Below are 26,104 nucleotides of genomic sequence, written 5' to 3'. Positions count from 1 at the left end.
TTCCAGAAGAAGAAGAAAGAGAGAGGGGAGCAGAAGGTATACTGGAGAGAATTATTGGGGAGAATGTCCCCAATATGGCAAAGGGAACGAGCATCAAAATTCAGGAGGTTCAGAGAATGCCCCTCAAAATCAATAAGAATAGGCCCACACCCCGTCACCTAATAGTAAAATTTACAAGTCTCAGTGACAAAGAGAAAATCTTGAAAGCAGCCCGGGAAAAGAAGTCTGTAACATACAATGGTAAAAATATTATATTGGCAGCTGACTTATCCACAGAGAACTGGCAGGCCAGAAAGAGCTGGCATGATATTTTCAGAGCACTAAATGAGAAAAACATGCAGCCAAGAATACTATATCCAGCTAGGCTATCATTGAAAATAGAAGGAGAGATTAAAAGCTTCCAGGACAAACAAAAACTGAAAGAATTTGCAAACACCAAACCAGCTCTACAGGAAATATTGAAAGGGGTCCTCTAAGCAAAGAGAGAGCCTACAAGTGGTAGATCAGAAAGGAACAGAGATCATATACAGTAACAGTCACCTTACAGGCAATACAATGGCACTAAATTCATATCTCTCAATAGTTACCCTGAATGTTAATGGGCTAAATGCCCCTGTCAAAAGACACAGGGTATCAGAATGGATAAAAAAACAAAACCCACCTATATGTTGCCTCCAAGAAACTCATTTTAAGCCCGAAGACACCTCCAGATTTAAAGTGAGGGGGTGGAAAAGAATTTACCATGCTAATGGACATCAGAAGAAAGCAGGAGTAGCAATCCTTATATCAGATCAATTATATTTTAAGCCAAAGACTATAATAAGAGATGAGGAAGGACACTATATCATACTCAAAGGGTCTGTCCAACAAGAAGATCTAACAATTTTAAATATCTATGCCCCCAACATGGGAGCAGCTAACTATATAAACCAATTAATAACAAAATCAAAGAAACACATCAACAATAATACAATAATAGTAGGGGACTTTAACACTCCCCTCACTGAAATGGACAGATCATCCAAGCAAAAGATCAGCAAGGAAATAAAGGCCTTAAACGACACACTGGACCAGATGGACATCACAGATATATTCAGAATATTTCATCCCCAAGCAACAGAATACACATTCTTCTCTAGTGCACATGGAACATTCTCCAGAATAGATCACATCCTCGGTCCTAAATCAGGACTCAACCGGTATCAAAAGATTGGGATCATTCCCTGCATATTTTCAGACCACAATGCTCTAAAGCTAGAACTCAACCACAAAAGGAAGTTTGAAAAGAACCCAAATACATGGAGACTAAACAGCATCCTTCTAAAGAATGAATGGGTCAACCGGGAAATTAAAGAAGAATTGAAAAAAATCATGGAAACAAATGATAATGAAAATACAATGGTTCAAAATCTGTGGGACACAACAAAGGCAGTCCTGAGAGGAAAATATATAGCAGTACAAGCCTTTCTCAAGAAACAAGAAAGGTCTCAGGTACACAACCTAACCCTACACTTAAAGGAGCTGGAGAAAGAACAAGAAAGAAACCCTAAGCCCAGCAGGAGAAGAGAAATCATAAAGATCAGAGCAGAAATCAATGAAATAGAAACCTAAAAAACAATAGAACAAATAAACGAAAGTAGGAGCTGGTTCTTTGAAAGAATTAATAAAATTGATAAACCCCTGGCCCGACTTATCAAAAAGAAAAGAGAAAGGACTCAAATAAATAAAATCATGAATGAAAGAGGAGAGATCACAACTAACACCAAAGAAATACAAACTATTATAAGAACATACTATGAGCAACTCTTCGCCAACAAATTTGAAAATCTGGAAGAAACTGATGCATTCCTAGAAACATATAAACTACCACAACTGAACCAGGAAGAAATAGAAAGCCTGAACAAACCCATAACCAGTAAGGAGATTGAAACAGTCATTAAAAATCTCCAAACAAACAAAAGCCCAGGGCCAGACGGCTTCCCGGGGGAATTCTACCAAACATTTAAAGAAGAACTAATTCCTATTCTCCTGAAACTGTTCCAAAAAATAGAAATGGAAGGAAAACTTCCAAACTCATTTTATGAGGCCAGCATCACCTTGATCCCAAAACCAGACAAGGATCCCATCAAAAAAGAGAGCTATAGACCAATATCCTTGATGAACACAGATGCGAAAATTCTCACCAAAATACTAGCCAATAGAATTCAACAATACATTAAAAGGATTATTCACCACGACCAAGTGGGATTTATTCCAGGGCTGCAAGGTTGGTTCAACATCCGCAAATCAGTCAATGTGATACAACACATCAATAAAAGAAAGAACAAGAACCATATGATACTCTCAATAGATGCTGAAAAAGCATTTGACGAAGTACAGCACCCCTTCCTGATCAAAACTCTTCAAAGTGTAGGGATAGAGGGCACATACCTCAATACCATCAAAGCCATCTATGAAAAACCCACCGCAAATATCATTCTCAATGGAGAAAAACTGAAAGCTTTTCCGCTAAGGTCAGGAACACGGCAGGGATGTCCATTATCACCACTGCTATTCAACATAGTACTAGAGGTCCTAGCCTCAGCAATCAGACAACAAAAGGAAATTAAAGGCATCCAAAACGGCAAAGAGGAAGTCAAATTATCACTCTTCACAGATGATATGATACTGTATGTGGAAAACCCAAAAGACTCCACTCCAAAACTGCTAGAACTTATACAGGAATTCAGTAAAGTGTCAGGATATAAAATCAATGCACAGAAATCAGTTGCATTTCTCTACACCAACAACAAGACAGAAGAAAGAGAAATTAAGGAGTCAATCTCATTTACAATTGTACCCAAAACCATAAGATACCTAGGAATAAACCTAACCAAAGAGGCACAGAATCTATACTCAGAAAACTATAAAGTACTCATGAAAGAAATTGAGGAAGACACAAAGAAATGGAAAAATGTTCCATGCTCCTGGATTGGAAGAATAAATATTGTGAAAATGTCTATGCTAACTAAAGCAATCTACACATTTAATGCAATTCCTATCAAAGTACCATCCATCTTTTTCAAAGAAATGGAACAAATAATTCTAAAATTTACATGGAACCAGAAAAGACCTCGAATAGCCAAAGGGATATTGAAAAAGAAAGCCAACGTTGGTGGCATCACAATTCCGGACTTCAAGCTCCATTACAAAGCTGTCATCATCAAGACAGCATGGTACTGGCACAAAAACAGACACATAGATCAATGGAACAGAATAGAGAGCCCAGAAATAGACCCTCAACTCTACAGTCAACTAATCTTCGACAAAGCAGGAAAGAATGTCCAATGGAAAAAAGACAGCCTCTTCAATAAATGGTGCTGGGAAAATTGGACAGCCACATGCAGAAAAATGAAATTGGACCATTTCCTTACACCACACACAAAAATAGACTCAAAATGGATGAAGGACCTCAATGTGCGAAAGGAATCCATCAAAATCCTTGAGGAGAACACAGGCAGCAACCTCTTCGACCTCAGCCACAGCAACATATTCCTAGGAACATCGCCAAAGGCAAGGGAAGCAAGGGCAAAAATGAACTACTGGGATTTCATCAAGATCAAAAGCTTTTGCACAGCAAAGGAAACAGTTAACAAAATCAAAAGACAACTGACAGAATGGGAGAAGATATTTGCAAACGACATATCAGATAAAGGACTAGTGTCCAAAATCTATAAAGAACTTAGCAAACTCAACACCCAAAGAACAAATAATCCAATCAAGAAATGGGCAGAGGACATGAACACACATTTCTGCAAAGAAGACATCCAGATGGCCAACAGACACATGAAAAAGTGCTCCATATCACTCGGCATCAGGGAAATACAAATCAAAACCACAATGAGATATCACCTCACACCAGTCAGAATGGCTAAAATCAACAAGTCAGGAAATGACAGATGCTGGCGAGGATGCGGAGAAAGGGGAAACCCTCCTACACTGTTGGTGGGAATGCAAGCTGGTGCAAAATGTTGAAAATAGAACTGCCCTATGACCCAGCAATTGCACTACTGGGTATTTACCCTAAAGATACAAACGTAGTGATCCAAAGGGGCACGTGCACCCGAATGTTTATAGCAGCAATGTCCACAATAGCCAAACTATGGAAAGAACCTAGATGTCCATCAACAGATGAATGGATCAAGAAGATGTGGTATATATATACAATGGAATACTATGCAGCCATCAAAAGAAATGAAATCTTGCCATTTGCGACAACATGGATGGAACTAGAGCGTATCATGCTTAGCGAAATAAGTCAAGCAGAGAAAGACAACTATCATATGATCTCCCTGATATGAGGAAGTGGTGATGCAACATGGGGGCTTAAGTGGGTAGGAGAAGAATCAATGAAACAAGATGGAATTGGGAGGGAGACAAACCATAAGTGACTCTTAATCTCACGAAACAAACTGAGGGTTGCTGGGGGGAGGGGGTTTGGGAGAAGGGGGTGGGGTTATGGACATTGGGGAAGGTATGTGCTTTGGTGAGTGCTGTGAAGTGTGTAAACTTGGTGATTCACAGACCTGTACCCCTGGGGATAAAAATATATGTTTATAAAAAAATAAAAAATTAAAAAAAAAAAAAAAAAGAAAATCACAAGGAAGAGAAAATACATTTATAGTAATGTAAAAATTCCACACATCAGTGGACTGGCTCAGTTCATACCTGAGCTGTTCAAGGGCCAACCGTGCATACATTTCAAAGGGAAAGGAATAAAACACCAGTCACAGGTGTTTTAGTTAAGTAAATACAAGAAAGCTCCCTCCAAACATGTAGTCAAGGGGGAAGGAAAAGCAAAAACAAAGGTACAGTCAAGTATGGAAAGCAAGCAATCAGAAACTGATAAGCTTTCAAAGCAAAACCTTCCTTACCCTATAACATCAATCACCTCCAGGAGCTCAGGGTCGAGCAACATAGAAGCAGAAATGGGCTCCCAGAGATTGTCACTCGCTATGATTTTCACTCGATGGAGACCTTGATAGTTGAGCATTCTTCTTAACACCTTTCGGAGAGAGAAAGAGAACGCAGGAAAGTTTACAAATGAGTTTTCAGCTGTTGAATTACAACCACAATAGCTGAAGTACCTTGGAAAATCAGCATCCTGGATAATAGTATCAATATTATTTCTCAATAGAAACGTGGCTCCTACGGAAAATATAAAGCATTATCATTAAGATAACCTACTTCATGGGACTGTAAAAAAAAAAAAACGAAACAAAAAACAAGAGGTAAAAATGCTTTAGAGGAATTCTCCCTCTGACTTTAATGGAATCAACAACAAACTCATAATAGCAAAAAAAAAAAAAAAAAAAAAAAATTAAGTAAACCACCACCATATATGCAGATCATTAGTTTAAAAAAAAAAAAGGAAACCAGATTCTACTGTTTCCAATGCTTCCTTCAAATGAAATGAACTAGAGAAGCACATGTATAATCACGAGGAAAAACACAGGCTGTGAAATGTCAAACCTGGGTAGATAAAAAAGTTCCCCACCTTCACTATTGGGACCCTGTCATGACGCCGCCCTCAACTGCAGGGTCAAACAGCACACACACAGGAATATGGCTTCCACCCTGGGCTCTTGATTCTCTCATTAGCCCTGCGCTCACAGAAGCCATGACTTTGCAGGAACAATCCTGTGCTTCCATCTTATCCCCGCTCCACTGCCCCACCTCCCACAGCCCCACAATGCCCCCTCCACCACATCTCACTTCACTGATCATGCCTGCAGCCTGGAGGTGACCCTGACTTACACGGACCTGGCTGCAAGCCACCCCATCGAACTCCACAGCCCCAGATTAAAGCGTGCCAGTCCCCTGGTGATCACCGAAGCCTACGGGAGCCTCAGAGTTCCCGCGTGTCTACTCTTTCACCCTGGCTCTTCCCCCAAATCCCTTTACTCTCAATCATCATTTCTTGGCGGCATCCTGCCCCCACCCTAGCAACCAGGGGAGTTCCTATGCATCCCACCTTGAAGATTCCAACCACACATCACCTTCTCTAACAGCATTCCCTAATCTGCCTAGGCAGAAGCATCAATGACCACCCTGTACCTTCTGACAACCCTGCTCAGGCATTATTCTGCTAGAGAAATTATGGCTGAATTTTCATTGCCCATCCAGGACTATAGCCCTCAAATGTGAACTCCTTTTGGGCAGCAACAGTTATTTTGTGTCCTTGTCTTGTAAGCATGTGCGGAATGCCTGACGCCCCCCAGTGCTGAGTCAATGCTTGCTGATGGAATAAATGAATAAATAAATTGAAAGGAATTTAGTGGGTATTACCTACTTAAACACACAACACACTTAAAGAAAAAAAATTTTTTTTAAACCCAAACAAAATGTAACCACAAAACCATATTTTTTTGAGCAAACACAAGACAAAAAGAACTGGAAAGCAAACCAGAGACTACTTCCACCTGAAAAAGTTAAACTGGCATTAGTTTCCCAGTGACAGAGGAATTATTATTCTCAGTTTTTCCTTTCCTGAAAAACAGCAAATAATTACCTAATAAAGAAGCTAGTAAGAATGAAATGGAGATAAATAACTAGGAAAAGCGACCCTAAAAAACACACTTGGCAAATGTTACCGATTTGCTACCTATTTGCTAATCATAGAGAGAAACATATGGAACATTCCAATGTAACAAGCATTCCAAAGAAAATAACCATGAGACTATATATGAGAAATTTTGATGTACAATGTGGAACTGTATAAAATTTCTGGCCAGAAGAGACTTCCTTTCGGAGAAATGAACTCTTGACCTAGGCCAGAAGTGGCAAGAGTGTTACAGGCAATTGCTCATAACATTTCAACAGAACAACTAGCATTCGGAACATATGAGGACAATAAAGTTAATTAATACATTCCAGTGACAGTTTTGTTTGTGATAGCACCAATAAAATAACTGATGAGAGAGTTACCAGAAATGGCTCAACCAGTCAGCCCCGAATTAGCAGTGTTTTCTCTTCTTTATCTACATCATGGAATTACCTCTTCCTTCTTAGTCATAAAAACCCCTTACCTGCCCCACCAGGGCAGGACACTCTTCTGGTTACTCCAGAATCTGTGCTCCCAAGTTGCAATTCCCACCCCAAATAAAGGTCTTTGTTCTTTTTCAGGTTTGCCTCCTTTTCTCAGTTGATAATGAAAAAAAAAAAAAGCTACATTTCTTTAAGTCCTCAAAGTCTACCATGATGCATTGTTTTTATAATGATTATCATAATTCCACAAATAATAAACTTTAAAATAGGAAAATTCAACACAAGTCTTCAGACAAAGGAAATTTGGGGTTCACAAGGAGTTATCTATGCTTTAATCAGGAATTTAAAGATGATTAAGCTTTTGCATGAATTTTATATCACAATTAGCAAAACAAATATCTATGCTGTAAAAAACAGTGTTTCTACTAATTTCCATGGAACCATAGAGAATTATTTACCAATAACTTTAAGATAAAAAGATTTTATAGTTGTACAGACCTTGATATAATTGATGTCAAATGACCTCTCATTCCAGATCTGCAAAACAGAAAGTCAAACAGCCCGAATTGAAAGTTAAAGGTCAGAAAGTTAAAATTAAAATATTACCTTTTAAAACCTTGAATATTTGGTGTGTATTTTTAAATAGTCACTTATTTCAGTGATTTCTTTTTTTTTTTTTTTTAATCTTTATTTCTTTGAGAGAGAGAGAGGGCAAGCAGAGGAAGAGGGGAGAGAGAGAAATCCTCAGGCAGACTTCCTGCTAAGCATGGAGACTGACATGGAGCTCAATCCCAGGGCCCTGAGATCATGTGAGCTGAAACCAAGAGCTGGAGGCTTAAATGACTGAGTTGTCCACGTGGCCCATTCTAAGGATTTCTAAAATGGGAATACCCATTCAATCATTCAACAAACATTGCCAGTGTAATGTGTGCAGGGACTCTTATTAGGCACTGGACACCTACCAGACACAAGGAATGTTGTAATAATTCTTACAAGATCTTACCAGCACACCTAAACCCAAGTATTAATAAGTACACAGTAGAAGTGATTTTTTTTTTAGCCCATATGATGTGCTACATCACAAAGGCAAATTCTTAACAAGAATAGATAAAAGGAAGATGCACAGCTTTCGTTGGTTTAGAATCAGGAAGAATGAAGTTTTAGAGCTGAGAAAGAATTTCCATGACATTTGTTTTGGGGCTAAGAAAACTGTTAACAGAGATGGCCTTGCGTCTAGGCACTATATATAACTCATTTTACTCTTGCGATACAGTAAAGTACTTCTTATGAAGGAAGCTCCTCACCACAGCCTGTGAGTCTAAAAGACATGTGAATTACCCATTCTTTACCAGAAACATTTTCTAAGTGTGACTTCACCATAAAATAAAATGTTATTTAGATCTAAACCTACATTGAGTTTCACTACAGATTAAAAATACCCTACCATTTGAAAGTTCTCAAACTAATTTTCAATTATAATTTGGAGAAAGACAACCAAAAAACAAGTATATTCTTGCTTCTGGCTCCCTACAGCCCTTAGCCCACCCTCATGTTCTCTCTCCTCCTGTGATATTACAGTTTATCTGTCCCAGTTTCTACCTCTCTCACTAACCTCCTTAAAGGCTTACTCATCTTAGTACCCCTAGAACGTAACAGTCACAGTGCCTGAAACATAGCAGGAGCTCAATAATTGCTTGCCAAATTGCATGAATGCTTTTAAAATCAGTTTTAACAGATGATGTATTGATACCAAACAAGTATGGAGACCACTGTGTGTACATGTGAGGCTCTGTGAGGTACGATGCCTTCAGCCTGCCAAGAGACCAGTTGGAAAGACGTTATTTCTACATTTTTTTCAATCATTAAAAGGTGTTAAATAACAGTTTAAGATTAGGGTAGGCAGATTTTAGCCAGCCTGCCAAATCCAGCCCACCCACCATTTGTATTTTTTACAACCTGAGAGCTAAAAGTGGTTTTTACAGTTTTAAATGGCTATATTTTAAATGGCTGTATAATTACCTACATAATAGCCTTAATACTGCCTTTGGCCCACAAAACATAAAATATTTACTCTTTGATACACTAAGAAAAAGTTTGCCACCCCCTGGTTTAGGACAATAAAAGATTCAGCAAAATGAGATTAATCATTAAACTGTATGGTAAATATAGTATTTTTATATGACTAAAGAAACTAGGGAAAGCGTTTTAAGAAGGAGAACGTGAGCTGGGGTGATACCAAAATCAAAATTAAAAATAAAAAAGAAAGGTAGTTCAGAGAAGGCATTATATACTTAGTAGTTTTCAAAAGGGGTCAAAATTTAGATGGGCAAAGAGGAGAAATAAAAGGTCAAACGTAGTTAATTCATTATCAGATGCCAATAAAACAAATTAGTCTCGTGACACAAAATGGTCAGTCAACAAAATGCCACAGAATCAAATTACTTTAAAAAATTACAAATAGGGCGCCTGGGTGGCTTAGTGGGTTAAGGCCTCTGCCTTCGGCTCGGGTCATGATCCCAGGGTCTTGGGATTTAGCCCTGCATCAGGATCTCTGCTCAACAGGGAGCCTGCTTCCTCCCCTCTCTCTCTCTCTGCCTGCCTGCCTCTCTGCCTACTTGTGATCTCTATATGTCAAATAAACAAATAAATAAAATCTTTAAAGAAAAAAAAAATTACAAATAAATGTTCAAAAGTTAATCGACTTTTAAAAACATTACTAACCCCAATGTAATCAATATCTAAGTCATGATAATGCTTGGCACCCACAATCCAGGTCATGACATAGTAGGCAGTCAGCTGAAGATTTACATAAGGCCAGTTGTAATGTTTTCCCAGCCATCCGGGGAACGACCACGGCAACCCTGCAGACAGGAAAAGGTAAAGGTAGAGTGGGCATACCCGTGCTGGCCCCACTAGAAACAAAGCAAAAGAAACCTAGATGAACACAGGATAAGCAAAAAGCCAATACTGAGCTTTTTTTTTTTTTTAATACAGATCTTCTTAAAGATTACATACTGTGCAAAAATTCTCAAAATCCCTTCCAGTTTATGAACTCAGCAACTCCTTACTGATCCCTAGAATTGCTTCCATAACTCCAAATGCTCTTTCAAGAAAAAGAAATAAAAACACTTTCTCAAAGACACTTATCAATAGAAAGAAATGTAACATACAATTTAATTTAACATGCCCACCACCTGCTATAGGGATATTTAATATTCCATTTCTTTCCTCTGAAGTCAAATCAGAGGTTAGGCTTATGCCTAACCATTCCTACAGGTTAAGTATAATACAAATTCCTCATTCGTTAGTACAACTTCTAAAAATTTAAGCATCCTTAAATTAATTAATTAGTCAGATAATCAAATTCAGCAAAACTAGTTTGTCATCATATCTGTATAAATGCCAATGACTCAATAGGAAAGTATGCCTTTGTGGTATGATTTAGATGAGATAACCCACATTCTTCCAATGCCTTAATTATTATTTTTAAGAAAATGAGAATAGTCAAGAAGCACTAATTACAATTCTAAATCCTAATTCTGTTACAACATATCAAAATAAGCTCAACAGTTAAGTTCCTCAACTATTTATATCACCAATTCAGTACACCACTGAAAAAAATCAAAATGAACAAAAGAACAAAATGCTTATTTTTCTAAACTCAGGAGGAATGCCTCTGTGTATGTAGATTCCATAAGAAATGTGACACTAAAATACTGGAACATTTTAGAACAATGAAATGCCAAATACATTCAAAAGGCCCAGCATGTGTAAGTCTTTGTTAGAACATGGTTCAGCATGCCAGATTTTCTACATTTAAATGAGAACTGACTTTGAAAGCAGCCCAATGGTGCTGAAGTCAATAATGCTTCTTTTTTTTTTTTTAACTGCTCCAAACATTTCTGGAATCTCTTACAAAAGACCATTTTGAAAGAATACACCAACTCCTCATTTTTTTAACTTTGAAAAACTTATGCTTGCCCTTTAATTCGATTGTTGAAATGATTTTTAAAGTAACCTGAAATTAAACCCTAAAAAATGTATCTCACTGGTCTGACACAGACTGGATATGGAAGCCTGTTTCAAAAAATCAAATTCATTTCAAATGATGACTGTATGCCATCACTGGGTATGTTTACAACATCTTACAGGTCTGTGCATTAATATATGAGAACTGTAAAATAAATACAAAAGTCCTATTTGAGAAATCCAATGATCCTGCTACTAGAACTTAAGCTCCACAGGGCGGGAATTAGGGGCTGGATTGCTTGGTACCCGCAATGCCTTGAACAGTGACCATCACGTTGCTGAGGTTCAGAACAAACTTTTATGTGTACCTCTTCTAGAAATGGGGTCTACTACTGTATGTAATGCATAATTTTACAAATAGTTGGTATATACTACTGTACCTAATACATAATTTTCTAGATAGTATTGCCCTTTTACAAATTTTTGTAAGAAATTTTGTTGAGGATAAGAGTTGAGCATTGCAAAAACAACCAGAATGGAATTAGCTTCTATATCTGATTTTGCCATTTACTAATTACCTGACCTTAAGTCAGTGGCATAACCTAAGCCTCCACTGCTTTTGTAGATGGGAAGAGTAATGCCTCACTGCTGAGGTATTACACATACAGAGCAGACACAGCATCTAAGGGCAAAGAAAGGATCAAGTCTGACTCATGTTTTGCTGCTAGTACGATAATGGTAGTATTGACAACATTATTAGTACTTCAGTATTAACAGTGACTCCACACACAGAATTCAGAATCTGAAAGTCAAAGAGGCTGCAAAAGCATGGCAAACTTCACTTCTTACCCATGAGTATAATATCAGGGTTCCGCTTCTTAGCTTCCTTCATTAACCACCACTCATATCCTCGGAAATAATTCTCATCTAACGCGTAGTGCATATGGGAGGGTTCAGTACCATCTGCAGGGGAGAAGCAAAAGAGAAAGGAAACCAGAAGCACTGTTTTCAGAGGGTCCCTCTCCCCTATACATACACACATTTCAGAGAAGACATATTCTGGTTCCAATCCTGACATGGGGCAAGTAAGAATGATCTTAGACAACTTGAGGATGAATGATCAAAGCATATTATTTCATATTTTTTCATTACTCTTAGTATCATAAAAGTCTTGAAAAACAAAGCCACAACTTTCTATTATATAAGCAGCTTTGAGAGAAGTGTTGTCAATTCACGTAATTGAGAAGTCCTAGGACTACATTCTCCCAGGCTTTGGTCTGGTCTTTCTGGGGTTTTCAAATCCCCATGTTTGACACTGAGTTAGATCAGCTCAACTTCTGGTTTCTCAGTCCTTGATGTAAATCTCCAGGCTCCTAAGCCCCATTCTCATACCCCAGGACTTGAGCCTATAGCATGCCGTGTGACACCAAGACAACAGAGCTTTGACAGAAAAAAGAGTATACATCTGTATTTCCCCTCTATAAGAAAATTCTACCTAACTTCTGTGGTTTGACAAGGTAAGTAGCTGATGTCAGTCCTCATAACGTTACATTTCACAAACATCTGCCCATGTTAGGAAGGGTCTCACGAGGAGAATGGCCTTGCCCTTTTCTTCTCAAAGATAAACATCAGATTCACAAGAGCTACCCACTTCTCTATCTCTACCTCTAATTTCACTTCAGCAAATGTAGAAGGCCAGCCATTACCAATTCTGCATAAAAGGAGTGGACAAGGAAATACACCTCCTCTTACGGCAGCTTGAGGAAGTTTGTGTTACAGAGGTTTCTTTTATCTTTTTTTTCTTCTTTCAATATTAATTAAACACTAATACCACCACACAGACATATCTCTTTAACAAAAATTATTCCCAAGTCACCAGTAGGAACACGTGTATACAGACGATACTGTAAAGTTTACTCTAATGGAATCTGGCCTATAAATAATAAGCTACATTATCACAAAGAGAATTTTCTTCTTCCTGTACATTATACATGGACTACACAAAGCCAATCAAAAGGGTAACAATGAAGATTAAAAATTTAATGGTTAAAAAATAATTTTGTTTTTGGGCCCCTAGGTGGCTCAATGGGTTAAGCCTCTACCTTCGGATCAGGTCATGATCCCAGGGGATCCTGAGATTGAGCCCTGCATCAGGCTCTCTGCCCAGCAGGGAGCCTGCTTCCCCCTTTCTCTCTGCCTGCCTCTTGCCTACTTGTGGATCTCTGTCTCTCTCTGTCAAATAAATAAATTTTAAAAATCTTTTAAAAAATATAATTTTGTTTTTAAAAGAGAAAAAAGCTGTATCTCTGAAATACTGATGACTTTTATGTTTGCCACATTATTTTATTTAAAGCTAATAACATAATAACATTCTACATGTTTTCCACATTAAGAGTTTTCTTTTTGGGGGCACCTGGGTGGCTCAGTGGGTTAAGCCGCTACCTTCGGCTCAGGTCATGATCTCAGGGTCCTGGGATCAAGTCCCATATCAGGCTCTCTGCTCAGCAGGGAGCCTGCTTCCTCCTCTCTCTCTGCCTGCCTCTCCATCTACTTGTGATTTCTCTCTGTCAAATAAATAAATAAAATCTTAAAAAAAAAAAAGTTTTCTTTTTTGAACTTCTCAATAAAAACTTTAAATTGTCTCTATGCTCTGTCTAGTGATATAGTTTTTTGAAAAAATTGTGGGTTTGTTTACTACCGATTAACCAACTAAATAAGCAATCTAAAGTCCAAATGCTATTTTTTATGAGAAAAAAATGAGTATTATCATGTATTTTAACAGGATAAAAAAGGACCAATAAAAAACAATCTATAAGCAATAATCAACATCAATAACATTGGTATCATTTATATTCGAATTCACAGTTCCTAAGTTTAAGTATAGATTAAAATGTTGAAGGAAATCAATCCCATCTCCCAAATCTCCTACCTGTTGTCTGCCCATCACCACCTATTTCGACTTTTAGAATATGCAAAGAGGCACCGAAGTTTGGCTGGGGAAAGAAGTAGGAGTATTAATACTATGATTCACTGCAAGAAGGACAAAGTACATTAAGACAATTACTGATGCGAAAACCCATTTCAAATAAATAGCAACTTATTCCAAAAAGTAATTTTCTGTTTTTTTTTTAAAAGTTAGAATTGTGAAGGCGATCAATTCTACCATTAAAATTCACCATCGTTTCAAAAAATACCACAGATGCCATTAAATAATTATTTTCTCATTACCTTAAAGAGATAATCCAGTATTTGAGAACGATAGGGCTCTGGATAATTTACTAGAAGTCGGGAGGTTGCCTAAAAAAAAAATTTCAAAAGTATAAATTAAACAAATCCAATCAGGAACATATTTCATAGTGCTGACGCATGCCACCCGGCAGCCCATGTTTAGCCAGTTCTTGGGGAAAGTTGAGTGGTGGAAAGTCATTTCCCAGGGCCTCCATCAGCCTCCCTGTATTCTATTCTCCACACTACTTGCCACATTAATCTTCCCAAAACACAAACCCAACCATGAAAATATTCTGTTTAAACCTTCCAAGACCTCCCCTCTGCCCAGAGCTTTCAGGATAAAGTTCAAATTGGTCAGTTTTATACCCAAATCTCTTAACTATTTGACTGTGACACTTCAGCTGGTATCACTCTTGTGCTTTCTATCTAGTCTTATCAAACTACTTTTTCTCTTTCTTCTGTCTGGAATGAATTTCACACCCGCATTTGGCCACCTCCAATGCATCCTCTTCAGGGAAGGTCCCCTTCTGCTCCCCCCTACTAGTTTGATGTAGGTAGTAGTAATCTGATGTAGCTCTGTGGGCTCCTCTGGCCTCAGATCCACATTTCTACTCTAACTGGTCTAACCCTGCACCCTCATCGCCGTACTTCTGTCTCACCTCTGAGCTCCTTGAGGACAGGGACTGTGTCTTACTCAAGTTCATATCCCCATTTATTCTCTTACTCAGTAAACATTTAATATCTTTTATGGTATTGTTGGTTGTGCTGGCACAGGCAACATCATACAGGAGGCTCTGAGTCAGGAGTCTGCACCCTGGTTACAAGCTATGAGACCGAGGGCACTCTGTTGTAAAGTAGGCTATCTTACTCCTTAGAACTCCTTCAGCTGTACTAAGGTGAAAACAAGATGTATGTAAAGGACATAGCCCAGCAGCTGGCACACAGTTAGCACTCAATAAATGGCAAGCATTGTACAAAGCGTTCTTAAAAACACACCCTTCTCAAAGAGCTTACAGACTGGTGGAGGCTCCCGTATTGAAATAGGCACTCTTTAAGTGAATGAACACTGTATATGCCTGAAAACCCAGCCCTGATCAAAGGGAAAACAATGCTTCCAACCCTAAATTATGCCATTAGAACAGTGTGTTTGGCTGTTTGGGCATTATTTTGCCTCTATGCAATCCTATCCGTAACACAGAAAATGCCAACTTTAAGCAAACACACATCATTACGCTATCTCAAAGCCGAGGTCATTCTCAATGCAAAAGCATTAGTCAATGGCAAAAGCCAGTTCAGTGCACAATAGCCAAATGTTGAAATGCACAATCAAAGAATAACAAATTACCAGTCACACTCCCTGAGAAAGGCCTGGAGCTGTTTCCAATCAGCTGGGGAAGAAGCCTTCTCACAAGAGAGAAGCATTTATTGCTCTCAATAAATGGCAGACATTTTATACCCAAATAAGTTTTTCATGTAACTTCCTCCTTCCCAATCCCTGAAACAGGATGATATTAACCAGAATAATCATGTGCCAGTTGCCATCCTAAGCACTTCACATCTGTCCTCACGATGCGCCCACCAGGTTTCAAAGTCTCCGCAGAAAAGAAACTGAGACACTGGGAGGTTACGTAACCTGCCCATGGCAGAACAGTGAATGGCAGGGCCCAGAATGGACCCCTGACAATCTGCTCTTAAACCCATGTTCTTAACTACTGCCCCGCACTGCCTTCCCCACCGGACTGGGAGAGCAAGTGAGAACATTCCAAACACTACTGCTGAGGCAGACAGAGACCCCCGGACCCTAGCCCCTTCCTGTCCGCTGCTCTCCATTGCTCCTGCTGAAGCAGAAGAAAAGACCAATGGCTGTCCTGTTTGGTTAAGAAAAGAAACAAGTCCAGCAGGATGATTTAGCACTCTCCTGAGATGCCTCTGTATAGATTATGAAGAAGGCCAATGGGCCCTGAGACCATGGAAACATGCCATTACAATCCCCCATCACCCGTAACCATAAAAACTCACCCCTAAACCTGTCAGGTGCTCAGCCTTTGGGAAAGGATCCTGCTGAACCCGCCAGCGATAATAAATCTGAGTTCTCCCTGATTTCCGTGTGCCGCTGGAGTTTCCTAAGTAGCTTCAGATTTGCCACAACCCTGCCACAAACTTTGCTACGTACCAGGGACTCCACATAGAAATCTAAAGTAGCGTTGCAACCATTTTCCTTCAATCAGTATCTATTAAACTTCTTAGATGAGAAATGCACTATACACAGGGACATTATCAAATAGATAAAGAGTATCCTACTCTGAGTTATGCAACATTCTTCCCATTTTAATAATCTTAAACTGAGTTAATAAATATAAAATAATGAAGGCATCCATTTTTCCGCAAGTTCAAATACTGGATTTAATGCCACAAGTGAAGACGTGAGAACAGATGGGTCATCATTTAATGAAATACTGGCTGTTGTAGGTTTAAACCACAAAAATCAAAAGAAGAATGACTGTAGTAAAAAACACACAATGACCCGTTAGTCTGTGTTACCCTGAAATACGCTCCAGCACCTAGGAGTAAGGTTGCAACATCAGGAAACAAAAACATAAAAATCAAGAAGAGTAAGTTGGGTTAAGGCAAAGGTTTGTCTCTCCCCATTCCAACAACTCCCACATCCCCACCCCCACACACAAAGCAGGTCAGATCAGCTAAAAACCAGGTCATTCATTCTAGTGTAAGCCACAAAGGTTGGCTTTTTTCTTTTCGTATTGCAAATGTTTAACTTAAGCTTCAATGGTCAAGGCATCCACTTTTCAACAATAATTGTGTTTTACAATATGTGTACTTAAAACATTACCCAGAGCTTTTTGGTAACACAAAACCTTAGTGTTTTGTAAAGTTCAATGATGAAAATTCATTAAATATATAGCACATTGCCAAATATGAAATATTGCAACACTAATTACTGAACACAAGTTTATCTACTTTTGGTTTCTTGTAATAGAGAAGCTAAAGATATCTAGATCTCTTAGTAAACATTTCCTGTGCTATAGTGAAAAATTACTATTTTTTTCTAAAAAGAGGCATATGCCTCTAGAAATTATGAAATGTATTCATAAATTTTTCAGTATACAGAATGCTAGTAAACAGCTCACAACTAATTACTCACTGGTTTCACTAGAAATGAAGGTTTCTAAGAGTTAAAAATTCTAACAATAATGTAATTAGAAGTGCAATAAATAAGAGAATTCTAGGCAAGGAAAGTAGATGTATTTTAGTTAAGGTATGAGGCATGGAGATGCATTTTTGTTAAGGCAATTGAAAGCAATTTTGTCCTAAAGTATACAAACTAAATGGATGTAGAAAGTAGGAGAAAGAAAGAAAAAAAAGAGAAGTGAGAATTTTATCTTGTATAGACAAGCTGGCAAAAATAAAATAATTTATTATAAAGATTTTTTAATAAGCTTTAATAAATAGTGTACTTCTGAAAACAAGCTTAATTTTTCTTTCACCTGCTAAAAGGACAGTTTTCTTGGACTATTGGTTAGTTCTTGATAAGACTGCGCAAGGTCTTTCTTTACCTTTTAAGTAATCTGCTTAGGAAATAAAGATTCTGTATTTTATCAAAATAACTTCCTGTGTTTCAAGTTGTCTTTATCATGTCTTTGATTACTTAAGAAAACAAGTCTCTACTTAAAGAGCTAAGGTTCTTTTTTTTTTTTTAATAAACTATGTAGCTTTCTGTATTTGCCTATAAAGTCTTTAATTGTAACTTTAGTTAAAGTTTAAATGGATTACTAATATTTCACAGCAGTCTATGATCCATTGTAATCAAGTGTTTTAAAACCTTTTGCTATTTCTCACAAATTTCCCAGAATCAAATTCTAAATGAAGTCTTTTTAAACCTTGAACTAATTTTGAGATTTTTCCCAACGGTCCTGGAACATCTCAAATGTTCTGTTCTTTTTCCTTATAAAAAGAAAGATGTTGAACTACATGGAAAGCATTGTCAAAAAGTAATGAGACATCTTCTTTATGTTAAATTTATATGGAATATGTGATTGATTTAAGTGTTCCAGAAATCATGAAATTCCTAGACATCTGCTATGTCCTGGTATGATTCTCTCACTTATAATTCTAGTTATCATCTTGGAATTTTATACGTCACAGAAATAACCAAAGTTCTTTGCCAAATGCACTGTAATGAACTCCCATCAGGTATTTAACATGGCTATTTTTTTAAGCCTTTAAGTGTTCCTGCAGCCTCACCAAGAAGGCCACTTGGGAAGCCCAAAAACATCAGGATATTTGGGGGTATTGAGAGGAGAGGAATTCACCCAAATCTACAGGTATTTTAGATGAAGTCTAAAGGCAAGTCCTTGGCTTGATTGCCCTGTCCTGAGTCCAAGCTGAGATTCCTTGTGGAAAAAAAAAAAAAAAAAAAAATTCAGGAAAGCACACTTAAAAAGACCTATTTGATTGCTACTTACATGAGATGGCCAAAGATGTTTAAATATTTCACAATATTACCCAAATTTGTGAACACATTCCTGAGCCCCAGGATCACTGACCTGGTTTCATGGCAGGAAATTTAAAACTTGTAACAATGGCTACAGCCTGGATTTCAGACTACTATCTGTATAATTATTATAGAAGTGCTATATAAACCTACTTAGATGTGTACTTTCTAGGTTACAACATGCTCTACCCCTGGCTTTTAACCTATCAGCTATCCAGGGTCACCTGAGGGATGCCTCAGCATCAAGGTAGACTGTAGCGTGAATCCAGACAGTTTTTTTCTTTTCTGTTAAGGCAAGTGCCTGAGGGCAGCCTCCTCAAAGAGGCATCTACCTCAAATATGGCCTTTTCAAAGAAACACATTGTCAGCCACACACCTGGATAAGGAGACAGGCTGCCCAGAGGGGCGACCCTAGCCTTCTTTGTTTTAAAGATCTTGATTGATTTCCATAACTGACCATTTAGGCAGCTTGGTTAGTCTCTTACTGCACTTTAAATTCCCCCTCTTAACTTTTAAATCCAAACAATGAGTGAGCCTGCAATAAAACAGGACCCCAGGGGCTCCCGCACCCACTCTCTCATGCTCTCACCCCCAACCCACACCCTTGCTCTGTGGCCCCAGGTGTGCTATGTGTCTGCCAGGATCTGTGAATAAGAAGCCTTTTTTTTTTCCAACATTTACTGATGGTTATTACTGAGGACATCTTACAATCATAATAAGAACCATAAGGGCCAGTCTAGCCACAACACTGGCTATCAGTAGGCGGAGATCAACACAAAACATCCATTCAGCAAGCAAGCAGTCCAGCTAGTTCTGAAATGCATCTGAATATACAAGCTCCATCTGACTCAACCCAACCAACCACCCATTCAAGAGTTAGGCCTTAACATCAAATAAAATTAGCTCTAGTTGTGATTTAGGGTACAATGGAAGGGGATAAAACAAAGACAGGAAGATAGTTAGAGAGCTTATGATAGAAGCAAGTAAATTTCTTTAGAACCACGAAGAATCATGCTATTAAAGCAAGCTCCCAGGCCTAGAGGTCACCTGTCAATATGACCAGGAAACTAAGACAATTACCAGCTATGCCCACACAATTTTACACAAGGCTGGAATGGCGCTCCTGTCTGCCAACACATAAATGTTATGAAATATCAGGGTAACAGGAACTCATTCATCCCAACTGTCACAGCCAAGAAAGGACTAACACATGCCAATTAAATGCAATTGGTATTCTGGATGGGATCCTAGAACAGAAAATAGGAATTAGGTAAGTACTAAAGAAATAGGAAGTGTGGATTTTCATATGCTATCAATACTGGTTGTGACGAATGTACCATACCAAAGTTTGGATGCTAATAACAGAATAATGGCTGCAGGGTGTATGAAACTCTGTCCTGTCTTGGAAACTTTTCTGTAAATTTATACTATTCTAAAATTAAGTTTACTTAAAAGAAAAGGTCTCTCACTACTTAGTATGAGAATCAACTTACGTACGTGTTAAAATGCAGATTCTCAGGCCCCCATCCAGAACTATAGTCAGAATGGGGAGTGCATTCTAACAAGCATGCCGGGTGATTCCTATACACCATAAAGGTGGCGAGCCACCTTGGCTGTTGACCCCCAATGTTTTCCCCTTTCTGCACACAAAAATTGCCACCAATGAGACACAGAGGCACTGACCTTTCCAGTGGGCAACCCACCCCACTTTGGACCTTGAGGACTCCCAAAAAACAAAGCCTCGCAACTGTAAACAATCCTTGACTACCAGTTGATGCTAGCATAGCCTGCCATTAAAAACAAAACACGGGGGGGGGGGGGGGGGGGGGACGTGGAGGAGTCCCAGATTGGCCTCTAACCTTCCTAAAGAGACCCTGAAGCACTTGTCGCACCTCCAAACAAAAACGTATTGTGCACTGGCCCCACTGAAGTTAACCAACCGTACCCTGCCCTAGTGGTCCAGGGCTTCCGACTCCCCGACTGGCAGTGGGCATCCTTTTGGGAAAAATGCTCCCCGGCTCCCTGGCCATTTCTGGAGAGACCCTCAGGAATGCCCTCTCTACAGCAAAGAGAGCCCAGGCTCCATCACCCGGGATAAGAGTACGAACCCCAGACTTGTCCCTGCCTACACCTGTCACTTACTCGGTGGACCTCCGCATCCTCCTCTATTAAAACTAAGCGCCTCTATAGGGTCATCTAAAACGAACAAGCGCCGCTTCCAACACTGTAGCCGCCCGGATCTCTGGCCGAGGGGCACCGACCAACAGTGGGGCCGCGACTGGAGTGCGTCGAAACGCCGGGCTGCGCCGCGGGGGCTTGTGGGGCGCCCCCCTGGGAACGCCCGCGCATCCCACCGCCCGCCGCTCACCCCACCGCCGCTGACCGCGCCGATGCCGTCGAACTCCCGGCCCAGCCCGTCGGAGTCGTCCAGCACGTACGCGCCGCCCGGCACCAGCAGCGCGCACAACAGTAGGGGTAGCGCTGCGAGGCCCGCCGAACCCGCGGCGGCCGTCATGGCTTTCACTCGGCGTTGCCGGGAAGCCTGGAGTCGGCGTTCAGCCATTGTGTGGGTCACATGACTCCGGCGCCCAGGGAGGCGGGTCCGGTTGCCGCCATGATGGAGAAGGGCAGGAGGTTGCTGACGCCAAAGTCGCCATCTTGCGTGCGGGCACAGGTCGCCCACGGGGCCACAATAGTGTTGTGGTTCTCCGGAGCTCGAGCCCTTTCCGGTCCTGACCTTGTCGAGATAGGGCCTTCAAGTGTACTCAGTTCTCTGCTTCTCTTCCGGCTTCATCTACTGGAGTGCGTTATCGCAGGGGAGGTGGATGTCCAAGGCCACCTAGGGAACTGGATTTCCCTTATCATCTTAGGGCCACACCCAACCTACATCCCTTAAGGAGGTCCCAGTTCAGGTGTGGCCCTGGTTGAGTCACTTAGCTTTCTGAGCCTAAGTTTCTTTTTGTGTCAGATAAAACAAGAGCAGCCACAAGGGGACACGTGATTACATGAAATACAGGGTAACAGGCCCTCAATAAATCAGCTGAATGCATTACACACTAGGCAAACAAATTTCTCGGACAAATTTCTCGATTCTGGTAACCACTGCGTTTATTTAGCTTTCAACTTCATCAGCTACCCTGCATTGCCCGTTGACATGGTTTCAGGAAGATAACCCTAAACTGGTAGGGAAATTGTGTCATGGGATTTTGCCACATTAAGCGCCAGTCTGAGATTTCTAATCTTCTTGTATCAGAGCAAACTAAAGAGGGTGGCTACAGAGAAAGCATTTCTGATCCCAAAATCTCCCTTTGTAGACCGTCTGTCTGCAGAGACCTTCAGTATCTGCACAGCCCTGGAGACCCCAAAATGGCAAAGAGGAGACTCAAAGGCTATAGGACACAGGAGACCTTATCTTCAGGGTTCTGTTTGGATTTAGATTGCTTTGCCCCTTAACTAGAAACCTAAATTTAAGTTTCAGGACAACAATTATAAGGAAGAAAAGTACCCATGCAGTCCCAAAAATGAAGTTGTCAGGCCTTTCAGCTATCCCTGCATTCTTTTTTTTTTTTAAGATTTTATTTATTTGATGGTGACACAGCAAGGAAGGGAATACAAGCAGGGGAAGTGGGAGAGGGAGAAACGGGCTCCCTACTGAGCAGGGAGCCCAATGGGGGACTCGATCCCAGGACCCTGGGATCATGACCTGAGCCAAAGCCAGACTCTTAAGGACTGAGTCACCCAGGCACCCCTATCCCTGCATTCTTATTGGACAATAGCTATGCATGCTTTTTCTCTGAAATTACTCTAGATTTATTTGGTTTACCAAGACCAGTCCCAGCTTATGTCTATTGTTCTGGTATAATTATTAATAGCGCCCCTTTTGCCCTCAAAAGTGCTCTGGCTTGGATGTTAAGTTACATAGCTCCCTACATATGGGCCATTTTTTCTTCTGTTTCTTCTTTTCCCAGTACAGCACATGTCTGGACTCTACCTTCTCGACCACCACCATTCTATGATACAAGTCAGGATCTATGCAGGTTCCATAGATATGATGAAGTTCTAGAACATAGGTGAGGTTTGATGGGGTGAGGTCTGGAGCCGATGACCAAGAAAGAATTCTTGAGACATCGTTGGTGCAAAATTGTGGTTTATTAAACCACGGGGACAGGATGCGTGGGCAGGAAGAGCTGCTGCCCCAGGGATGTGAGGAGTGGTCTATTATATACTTGTAAGTTGGGGAGGGAATCAGGGATGGCGTAAGTCTCTAAGGAATTTTGGAAGCAAGGTTTCTAGGATCTTGTGGGGTGAGTTATTGTCTGGGGAAAAGGTTATTCATTATCAGTAATAAAACCTTCTCATGGGGTGCCTGGGTGGCTCAGCAGCTTAAAGCCTCTGCCTTCAGCTCAGGTCATGGTCCAAGGGTCCTGGGATCAAGCCCTGCATCAGGCTCTCTGTTCAGCAGGGAGCCTGCTTCCTCCTCTCTTTCACCTGCCTCTCTGCCTACTTGTGATCTCTCTCTGTCAAATAAATAAATGAAATCTTTAAAAAAAAAAAAAACTTCTCATGAGACCCTTTAGATGTGTATCAGTGTACCATACACTTGGTAATGATTGTCAACACTATCTTGGAGGTTTAGAGATAAAGATTCCAAAAGGAATTGTTAGAGTAGGCTTCTAGGATCCTGGTTGGGGATAGAGGGTTGGTCAGGCTAGGATTGTCCTTTGCCCATAGCAAAGCCTTAAGGTGGGGGTCACTCTGCCTGTTTCAAGGGCTTGTCAGTAGGTAAGGAAATTTAATGATTTTCTTCTGCCTCCTTTTCCCATATCAGATATACCTTCCCTGAACTCACTCTGGTCCATCCCTTCTAATACAATATTTTAAACCAGAATTTGAGCACCAGTGGATGCAAGCCACAGATGATAAGTCAAATGAATGCTAAGCTCCCTACCAATTCTGAGACTTTGTATCTGTGATGTATATATAACATATGCATAATAATGCAACTAGAGGGGAAGTACCAGGGTGAAAATAGAAGAAAATACCATACACATGAAATGAGAAGTTGAAACCAGTACCCAGTATACATCATCCTGTAACACACCATTGCACCTATATTTGAAAGGCATACCACAAATATTTGTATACTTTGTGATCTGTATAGAAGATGAAACACGGAATATTTAACAGAAAAAAGTGTTCTCAGGGTGCCTGGGTGGCTCAGTCCTTATGCATCTGCCTTTGGCTGGAGTCATAATCCCAGAGTCAGATGGAGCCTGCATCAGCTCCCTGCTTAGTGGGGGCCTTCTTCTCCTCCTCCCGCTCCCCGAACTCGTGTTCCTGCTCTTGCTGTCTCTCTTTCTCTGTCAAATAAATACATAAAATCTTTAAAAATTAAGAAAAAATTATAAATAAAGTATTCTCATTCCTAGGATATATCACTAGTTCTTACTACTTCGTACACCAAAGTAATTCCTTAACACAGAAAATATTTCTTATTTAAAATATCTAACCTATGTTTGGGAAACCATTAGAAAAGAAAGTGTCTAATAAAAAGACAATTAAATATAAGAAAGAGAAACCCATGGACAGCTGGACACAGGAGTCAGATTTGCTCAAGAAGTGAGATAAAAGAAAACAGCAGTTATCGGACAAGTAATCATGTGTTCAGCTTCCCTTGGTCCTGTGGTTTGGGGCTTGAGATAAATAAGAGAAGGAGTGCCTCTCAGTTCTCAAATTTCAGATGCCTTTTGAAAGTTAAGACTGCCTTTGTCTTAAAGGAACTGCGCTTCACCTACAGCAAATTTCTCATTTTTCCAAAGTGCAAAGTGTGATTAAAATCAGATGGTCTCTTGAGAAAGATGAGAGATCTCGTCTTTTAAGGAAAAGTTACTGATAAAGTCTGATAGTAGTCTGTTGTCTCTAGAAAATGGCTCTACTTTTAGAAATCTAAATCTAACCCTCAAATTCAAGAGCAGACACCAAGACATTTTCCTCTTTGTACTTCCTAAGTGCAGGTTCCAAACGGCAGTAGGTTCTCAATACATATTAGTGGAATTGAACTCTTAACAACAACAACAAAAAAATCGCTGCGAAAATTGTGCGTCAAATTACTGGGGTAAGTACGGAACTTTTAAAACATACAGAGACATCTGGATAACTATTTGGAAAAAGATCAAATTTTAGATCTATGCTTCACACCACAGATAAACTGCAAATGGATAGAGCTCTAAATGTAAAATATGAAAACTTTCATTTTCTAATACAAAACATGGGTAAATTTCTGGTATGACTTGAGGGTCTAAATATGATTTAATATCTCAATAGGAAAAAATGAAAGTTTGATTTTTTAAAAATCACTGAATATGGGGCACCTGGGTGGCTCGTCGGTTAAGCATCTGCCTCTGGCTCAGGTCATGGACTCAGGGTGCTAGGATCTATGAAGACCCTGTGAGGTCAGGCTCGCTGCTCAGTGGGGATTCTCCTTCTCCCTCTCCTTCTGCCCCCGCCTCCCCTTGTGCACTGGAGCACACACATGCACTCTCTGTCAAATACAATAAAATATTTTTAAAATGTTTAAAAATAATAACAAGTCATAGAATAATCATATAAGGGGATGAGGGAAAAGGTTTGTCTACCAAAAAAAGTGGAAACATTTCTTAAAGTAGAATTTCCTGGGGCATAAAAGAGTATAAAGTATATTCTCTTCATGAACAAATCTTACAAATCTTACTTTTTTTGAGTTTGGTGTACATTGTTAGATTACAGTTATTAATAGTGTCACTCTGATGAGGGAGCAGGACAAAGCAAAAGCTGGTACCTTGCACCCCCTCTCCATCCGCTCCCCCTCAGTAATATGTGTAGCATATTACTCAGGCACCCCAGACCTTATCAATAGCACAAATTTCCAGAGGCAAATAACTCAGTTCCTCAGCCCTACATAAAGTTAAATCTCTTCTAAACCTAAATCTCACTAACAAAGAGGATTGATAACAGGATTGTGACATCCCACCAAGAACAACCCCACTATCTTGATGTTAATGGCTGGCCTAAAGACAACATTGATCAAGCCACACCGCAAGGCCTCCGATATCTTGGCACCTCTTAGGCCCTCTTTAACATATGAAAACTCCGTTGAAACCTCCCTTCTCCTCACCTTCCCCAACTGCAGGGTACAGAACCTCACAACCCAGGGGAGCAACTCTTCCTGCCCATGGGTCCATGGGTGCACCATTTTGCACCAAAGATGTCTCAAGAATTCTTTCTTGGTCATCGGCTCTGGATCTCAGCCCACTGAACCTCACCTAGGTTCTAGAACTTCGTCAACTCTATTCAATGACTTCTAAAATATGTGTCGGAATTCTCTAAATTCAG

General features: G+C 39.9%; 1 protein-coding gene across 3 annotated transcripts in view; it reads right to left on the bottom strand.

Annotated features, from left to right (window-relative positions):
* The window catches only part of GALC (galactosylceramidase), a 66,085-nt gene extending 44,761 nt beyond the window's left edge, over positions 1 to 21,324 (bottom strand). The window contains exons 1-7 of one of the 3 annotated variants that reach the window (XM_059182607.1): positions 21,102 to 21,324; positions 14,224 to 14,292; positions 13,925 to 13,988; positions 11,845 to 11,958; positions 9,748 to 9,887; positions 7,525 to 7,563; positions 4,914 to 5,044 (exon numbers count right to left, since the gene is read on the bottom strand). In XM_059182607.1, the coding sequence (XP_059038590.1) occupies positions 4,914 to 5,044; positions 7,525 to 7,563; positions 9,748 to 9,887; positions 11,845 to 11,958; positions 13,925 to 13,988; positions 14,224 to 14,292; positions 21,102 to 21,296 (752 nt within the window). In that variant the 5' untranslated portion in view covers positions 21,297 to 21,324. Of the gene's footprint in view, positions 1 to 4,913; positions 5,045 to 7,524; positions 7,564 to 9,747; positions 9,888 to 11,844; positions 11,959 to 13,924; positions 13,989 to 14,223; positions 14,293 to 20,875; positions 21,081 to 21,101 lie in introns of those variants that run through there. The other 2 variants (XM_059182605.1, XM_059182606.1) reach the window with 2 other exon arrangements.
* Positions 21,325 to 26,104: the final 4,780 nt, after the last annotated feature.

The sequence above is a fragment of the Mustela lutreola genome, chromosome 7, assembly GCF_030435805.1.
Source record: "Mustela lutreola isolate mMusLut2 chromosome 7, mMusLut2.pri, whole genome shotgun sequence".
NCBI lineage: Eukaryota > Metazoa > Chordata > Mammalia > Carnivora > Mustelidae > Mustela > Mustela lutreola.
This window is presented reverse-complemented; position numbering and strand designations above follow the sequence as displayed.